At 42.5% G+C, this 8,196-nt stretch overlaps 1 protein-coding gene across 1 annotated transcript; it reads right to left on the bottom strand.

Annotated features, from left to right (window-relative positions):
• Positions 1-708: 708 nt before the first annotated feature.
• LOC138973132 (BUD13 homolog) lies at positions 709-8,100 on the bottom strand. Its single transcript, XM_070345797.1, has 6 exons — positions 7,976-8,100; positions 6,833-7,029; positions 4,443-5,230; positions 3,629-3,783; positions 2,992-3,170; positions 709-1,378 (listed from the first exon to the last, which is right to left on the bottom strand). Exons 1-6 carry the CDS (start codon positions 8,080-8,082, stop codon positions 1,203-1,205), a joined length of 1,602 nt encoding a protein of 533 aa, XP_070201898.1. The 5' UTR covers positions 8,083-8,100; the 3' UTR covers positions 709-1,202.
• Positions 8,101-8,196: the final 96 nt, after the last annotated feature.

The raw sequence follows: 8,196 nt of genomic DNA, 5'->3' as shown, positions 1-8,196 counted from the left end.
CATTTTGGAATCCTAAATATGAAACTAAGGCATGGGTTGGTCCCGTCAATGACCTGTAGTATCCAAACTAACCAATGAAATCAACTGTTCTGGGAGTTATTTGTCGCGTATGGTAATGCAGCCGACCTCTGAACCTATGACGTGGGTTTTCGTATGGAAAATCCCCAGCGTGGTATTTTCCACTTCCAACGCTACTATTAAGGCGGTGTGTGGCGAAGCGACTCACGCACCTTACGCACGGATTCTGGCGGCGTGCTGACAACGGCATGATCAGTGAACGCTTGTATTCGGGCGGCGCGTCGCGAAAAAGTTAAAGCTGAAAAGTACCGATTGTGTCCACTTAACTAACATTTGATTCAGTTTGAACCAAGAAGGGCACACCATACAACCAGAGTCTATCTTCGACTCGTTCGTCATCCAAAAGTAAGTAAATAGGACAAAATCAGTAATTTTCAGCTTTAATGCACATTGTCAGTGCAAGCGGGGACGAGTGTGTGTGTGAGAGTGAGAGAGAGAGAGAGATAGCAGTAATCTGTTAAGTTTTCTGCAGAAGACTGTTTGCTGTGTTGTAATGCATGTATGAACATGAAAATAAATGTACACGAGAAAATTGTTGCTGCTTTTGTGTGGATGACAATTGACAAGTTTGTGATCACAAATTGTGGCTACAGAGCAGACAAAAAAAGGACATATTTGAAAAGATCTGCAAAAGTCTTAATATACTTTATTCAAACCCAACCAGATTCAAACACATGTACACACACACACAAACATGCCCTCGGTCTCTCTCTGCAACACACTAATATTCAATTCTTAATTTCTCATTATTGTTTTGTTTATTTACCTGTTTTTATTCTGTCCTGTCTTTTGGAAGAGAAAAAAATGGTAGCACTGCTTTACTGCCTGAAAAGTCACTTTCGCTGAAGAAGAAGAAGATATGTCCAAAGCCACAATCTACGTTTCATTTGATGTTGGAAATCATGCACTTTTCTTTTCAACTGAGTATCTACATACATACTTATTTCATCACACTTATCTTGGGTTAAACAAAAGCATTCATCACAAAAGTTTCTAACCTTCACAAAAGAAATTCATTCTGCACACACCAATATCATGACCTCTCAGAAGTAACAGAAATAACTTCAAAACCTCAGAAACAAGCACACAATGTGAGATATTAACTGGTTTACATACACACACATTCACATGTCTTCTGTGCTCCACTTATAGGCATGTTCTTTCACTGCTTTCTTTTCTGACATCTTCGTGAAAATCTGTTTCTCGAAGCCATTGGAGCGGTCGACACCGTCCCAGCGATACCCTGGCAGGATCCCAAATCGGTTTGGCGGTCCTGGTGGTCCTTTGTAGCGAGGTTTTGCTGTGAACAAATGGAAGAGTACACTTAGATAAATAAATAAGCTCAAATTAATAATGAATGAGTTAGGTGATGTGTGACCAAGTGAAAGAAATGCTCAAAATATCTTTGGAGGCAAAGCCGGTCAAACAAGTGTGAGTTTGGGCTAAACTAATAGCCCCTTAACCGTCTGCCATGTTGGTTGGATATTATTTGTTATCGTCTCTTCAGCACATCTGCCACGTGAACACGCGTGAGGATACCAGGAGACAACAGCAGTCAGACTTTATCAAAAACACTTTTTTACTTCTTCTTCTTTGTTCGTGGGCTGAAACTCCCCACGGCTTTAACATGTATGACCGTTATTACCCCGCCATTAAAGCAGCCATACGCTGCTTTCAGGGGAAGCATGCTGGGTATTTTTGTGTTTCTTTAAAGGCATAGAAAGCTGATGACTATTCACGCTAATTGCTTTACCCACAGCTGGAGACATGCTAAATTAAGTTCCCTGCAAGATATTGTGGTCTAGGACCCCTTAAATGTTGAGATATTTGAATTTTTATTTTGATCTAGATCGTCCTATTTATAGATTTGCCAACAGAGGTAACGTTGACGCAAGGGAAATAACTCCGCGTCTTTGTTGACATCCTCACTTTTTCAGAGGCTAGAACAAGCTGTAATGCATGTATATGGTCCGCGCATTGCGACATATCGTCATTATATGGCCTTATGATGCATTTGACATCGATTGTGGGCAAACTACACATCGTAAACACGGGAGCGAGTTAGTAAGCCTTTAACCAACTGAACTCTGACATGAATTTCATGATCTTTTCCGTGTGCACTTGGTCTTGTGGCTTGTTTGTACACACAAACAGGGGTAAGGCACTAGCATGTCTGCATATAAGTTGACCTGGGAGATTGGAAATATCTCCACCCTTAACCCACCAGGCTGGGATTTGAACCTACAACCTTCTGTTTGGGAGGTCGGCATCTTATCCACTAGGCCATTGTGCCAGTCACAGTTTTCTACAATTCACAGGTGTGGTCTAACCGATGCACATGAAACATGAGCTCATGCTCAAGGCCAGCAGACAAATCTGTGCAGTGAGCTGCTGTAGAAGGGGGACTACTGTGTCACCCTGTGATTTTTTGGGGAATAAATCATCATCTTACAAATATAGGCAGAGTACATATGAGGACGGGTCCAAACAACATTACTGTCTTTCTAGTTAATAAGATCTTTCTTCGTTCTCACCTCTGACCCTGTTTCTCCGGTGCACTTGACACCGATAAAGAACCATGTAGCAAAAGCACACAGTGGAAAGGGTAAACTGTGGTTTATACAATGCTTTATCTTCATTCTTGATTTGACATTATATTTAGTCTATATTAAACTGACTGATGTAAATGAGAATACTACAGATGATTGACCAATCACAACAAAACATTTATCCCACATACGTGTGACATACCACTCAAGTCATAACTATATCGTTCACTCCACAGTGCATGTGAAGAGGTCGTGTCTGGCAGGGACCTGATTTTCCACTGCCCGTGATGCTGAGTCACCTCATCCTCCACACCCAACCCACAATTAACCAGCCAGCAAGACAGCCAAACAAAAAAATCCATACCATTAGGATCTTCCTTCTTGTTCTTCTTCTTCATGAACATTGCCATTGGGTCGCCATCCCTGTCCATGTCACGCATGATGCGATCCAGATCCTGGTCGTCTTTGTGGCGGGCCAGTGGTTTGGACGCTTCGTGCACATACTCCTGCATCTGCTGCTCCCTCTGCTCCTTCTGTTTCAGTCTGAAAATCAACAAGAAACGTTCAGATTCAACAGAGTGATGCACTCCACTGACTTGCTCATAGACAAACTCATGTTACGACGTGTGTTTTGGCAACAGATTCTGATGAGCAATATTACTGAGAGAAAAACATCCTCAAAATCATTTTCCCAGCAGTCCAAAATAACCATAGTTATTTTCCACTGAAATGACTGAGAAATATTAAACAATGTCCAGAACTTACATCATTCATTTGCTTATGATGGAATGTCTACAATTTTCCTTATGAGTGTTTATGATTTCTGTAATCAAAATGATTCTCTTGCAGGGTCTACTGGATATAGAGTTCAAAGCAACAAGTGCACATACACAAACACAGTCACATAGACAAAGATGCACACAGACACACTCTTTCACTACACTATTTCTCTCCCCTGCCCTCCTCCCCCTCCCCTCTCATCCTCTGTCTCTCTCTCTTACCCTTGGCCCCACTCCTGGTATTTCTTATCTTCCTCCGCTTTCTTCTTGGCCTCTATTGCTTCCTCCTCTTGCTCAGCCGCCAGATTCCGTCGCTTGCCCGACTTCTTGTCTCGGAACACCGTCTGTGCATCTTGTCCCAGCGCATCACGATCAATCTGTTAAGAAAAGATAAATATTCACTAAAAGCAAACAGAGAAAAGCAATTTTGTTTTATATGTCTTTCCCACTTTCTGTTCTCCCCTCTTACTGCCCCTCGCCCCCCCCCCCCCCCCCCAACCAATGTACATTAGTCCACACACATTGTTATACATCCATGTATAATTCAAAAGTTCTTTTTTCTGTCTCTTCTCTGACAATATTTTGCTTATCTAAGACATGTAAGATGAACTTAAAATCAACACAACAAGACTGCGTACTGTTTTGATAAATTTCTGGTCATTTTTCGTGATTCAAAGGCACATTCCTTGTCGTGAAGTTCGGCTCACCATCTCAGATCTGTCCAAGACCATCCCTCCCCTTGGTGACCTTCCAAAAATGAACAGTTAAAAATGTTTAATGAGAAGGAGTGTGCCTCTAAAGCATCATCTTCCTATTTAAGCTTTCCTCCTGTTCTTTTCTGTGATACACATGTATGTAAACAGAGACACATGCTGATACTGAAACACCCATCTGTGCCAACACACCATTCCTCTTTCTCCCAATTTCAGTGGTTTTTTTATAACAAATAGTTTCCCCTGTTCAAGAATGTCCTTTTTTTCTGCAATACACACCATGACACATGCACTCAAACACTTATCTCTCGGTTAAGTTTTACCTTTTTAAAAGTGTCCTCTTCTTTTTTCCTCAGCAGTTCAGCTTCTCTTTTCATTTCTGCTGCAGAGGACAGTCCTGCTTTGGCGCCACCAAGCGTCTTATCAGGCTTTGCTCCCTTCTTCCCCTCGCCTTGTCGTCTGGGTGGTGATTGGTCATCTTCTTTGCCTCTTTTTCTTTGTCTGGGTGGTGACTGGTCAGAGTCACTCCCGCGTCTGTTCCGTCTAGGTGGCGACTGGTCAGACTCCTTTTGCGCTTTCCTTTTTCTTGGTGGAGATTCATCGCTGTCATGTCTTTTACGTCTTGGTGGCGATTGGTCAGAATTTGTACCCTTCCTTGGTGGCGATTGGTCAGAGCCACTGTCATGTCTCTGTTTCCTTGGAGGGGAGTGGTCGGAATCACTGTCATGTCGGTTTCTCCTTGCTGGCTGATCAGCGGGAGCAAACCTTGACTGTCTGTCTTGTCTTTTCCTGGAAGTCTTATCACTGCTAGAATTTCCCACATTGGGTTTATTCTTACGAGGTGGGGAATTGTCTGAACCACTGTCATGACGCTTTCGTCCAGCTGGTGAGTTATCTGAATCAGAGTCATGTCGCTTTTTACGCGGCGGAGATGCATCTGAGTTTGAATCATGGCGTCTTTTTCTCAGCGGTGATGGGTCAGAATCAGAATCATGCCGCGTTCTCCGTGGGAGTGATGCATCTGAATCAGAATCGTGACGCTGAGTAGCTTTCTGTCCTCTGCCCCCCTTGTTTCCTGATGCAATCACTCCATACTCAACTGATGAAATATCTGAAAGAAAGTCAGAAGTTTTGATAAAGTTTGCTTATTCGCACCTCACTTATCATTTACATCCTCTCCCATAGTCGTGCAACGTATCATCCACATAGTCGTGCAACCTATCATCCACATACATGAACCTATGACCCTTTGCACTCTGTATCTAACTTACTCTATTTCTTGGCAGAGCCTTGTCTGTGGGAAACACATTTTTTTTGCCATTTTTTAAATTTAGGAAAACCGTCCAAAAATCCGTACGGTATTACAGTAAAACCTGTCTCTAACGGACACCCTTGGGGAATGGTAATAGTGTCCCTATTAGACAGGTGTCCCTTCTTCACAGGTGGAGGGGCCGGGGCAATATTTTACAAAGAGCACGTAAAATGAACAAGACACTTTTTGTCAGTCCTGTAGTACGGTATGTATTTATTGGATTGAACATAAGACTCACTGAAAATGTGAGTAAACAAATGATACATGTAGCAAACAACAACAACAACAACATCCCCCTCCCCCACACACACCTACCCCGTTCCCTACACACACTGTGCATTCAAACTTACGCAAGTCGGACGTCACAAAGCTAAAAATAGCTGACTCTTCATCAGTCATTCAACGGGAAATTCCGCAGTGTGTCTCGACCAAATTGGGTCAGCTCTTGTTTCATTCAGTTTTTCTAGTCTCAGCATAAATGCATGGAACAAAAATTTAGCTGTGTTAACTATTGTTTCCTTCGAACCATTGCTTACAAAGAGAGAGAGATCATCACGTCTTCTTTTTCCGATTTGATCCTCGCGATCTGTGTTTTACCACATCCCATCTCCTTCGCCACATCTCGGCATGATTGGCCGCTATCTAGTTTTTTCAAGGCAGCGACACGCTGCTCTAAAGTCATCGCTTTTCTTTTTCCTGCTGGAGATTCCATTTTCAAACACAGTAGTCTACTGTTGCTTTTGGTTGTGACTGTATCCACAATGCGGAAAAGCGAAAGTAAGCGAAAGTGAGTGAGCAAAAGTGGGTCTCCATCTAAACAAGCCACTGATTGGTCAGAAAAGGGACAGGACAACCAATCAACAACCATTTGTGCTACTGCTACGGCTGCCGAGCACTGACTGCATAACAGTCGAGTTTTCGAAGTTGCGTTTTTTTGTACGTTGTGTCCGTTTGTGACAGTGTTTACACTTCCTACGGTCCGAAAAATCGTGTCCGCGTCCGTAAGTGGCAGGTGTCCGCCCGTTAAAGGTTAGTTATTGTTGAAATCGTGTCCGTGCCATGATAAACTGTCCGTATGCAGCAGGTGGCCGTTACAACAAGGGTCCGCTAGACTCAGGTTTTACTGTAGTACTATTACCCAAAAAATTATATGAGGCTAAAAGTATTGTGCTCGAAGCACAAGAATCAACTTTGGAGGCAAACAGTCAAACAGGATTGACCCCATCACAAACAGCTACTCCACATTTCATGGGTGTGCTGTCTACCAGCGTACCAAAATTGCCGAGCTACTTTAAATATACTATAAATAGTTCACGCTTTGGCAGGGACACAAATCTGTCAATGCAGAGCAGCTGCCCGTGGCAAGGGGGACTAATGTGTGACCCTGTCACAGTATCATACCATCGTCTTCTTCTTTGTCCTTTCCCAATATTTTCCAGCGCTGGTCTTTGCGGTACTGCTCCAGTCGTTTCACATGTTCAGGTCGCTCATCCACAACTTCAGCAACAGTTGGGGCCTCATCTTCTGATTGTTCTTGCTCATTTGATGCAGATGCTCCAAAAGTCTTCAAGTCAATGTCATCATCTATGATTCTTGAGCTGGTGAGACAGAGATGGAGGAAAGATTTGAGTGCTGCAAATGTGACTGAATTTGATACAAGCAACATACAACATTCAAAGAAATAAACAAGCAACAATTAATCTGGTTTGTTTGATCAATTACCGTGTAAACACTCACACACACACACAAACCAGTGTTCCATATTACGTAAAGCCAGAGGCATGATGGCCGACTTGCAGCTCAGCTGTAGTCCCGAAGGACGTCAGCCGGCTTTGTTTATCTCACACAAACTTTATACTTACTATTCCCCTCCCCTCCTAAGTGCTGCTGATCGAACTTTAGACCATGTTTTTCCCCCTTGGATTCTAGTTTGTGATGAGAAATGGTATTTTGACTTTGAAATTAGCTTCAACGCAACATTTTTTTGTTGCTTATTCAAGGGACGTAACCGCTCGGTGCGTTTTCGAATAAATCGAATTTGGGGTAAAATTACAGCACAAATCTGCTTCAGTTGCAAGATCTTGACTTGCTTTTCAAGATATAATTGTACCGCTTGAAATTTGGCGGAGAAACATTCAGTCGGAAGTTAATTTTGGCTGACGCCTGGCTGATGTCCTCCTGATAGCAGCATGTGATAACTCCTGATGCCAGAAATCAAGTAAATGCAGTTTGACTTTGAGTCATGTACTCTATGTACATGTGTACATATTACAATAATGTTAGATTTAGCATAATTTTATCGAACATCAATTTTGTCAACCGCAGAAACAATACTCGACTTATGTATACCTCTCTTGTCACCCCTTGTTTTACCAGCAAAAGGGTGTATATGTTACCACCACTATTTTTTTAGATGTGAAACAGACAGACAGATACACACACACACACACACACGTTTCGGTCTTGAATAAATATTGATAGGCGAACTGATTTCCGTCAGAAACAGCGGAACACGTATATGAACCCTAACTATATGCGCCTTACTTTGATTGTTTTGCTCCTTTCACTCTCTTCTTCTTCTTTTTCTTCTCATTGTTAGTATCACCAGAGAGATAGCGCTTCAAATACTCTTCCTTGCTGATCGCTGCCATGTTGCAGACGAACTTCAAACGAACCGGAAGCCCCAAAATGCATGAAATCCAACTCACACCAAACAAGAAACATTCTCAAAATCTGCGAATAATTCTTACATAGTACGATTCCTA

Source organism: Littorina saxatilis, linkage group LG8 (assembly GCF_037325665.1).
Source record: "Littorina saxatilis isolate snail1 linkage group LG8, US_GU_Lsax_2.0, whole genome shotgun sequence".
Lineage (NCBI taxonomy): Eukaryota > Metazoa > Mollusca > Gastropoda > Littorinimorpha > Littorinidae > Littorina > Littorina saxatilis.
The sequence above is the reverse complement of the archived record's forward strand: the minus strand, read 5'-3'. Positions and strand labels throughout refer to the sequence as shown.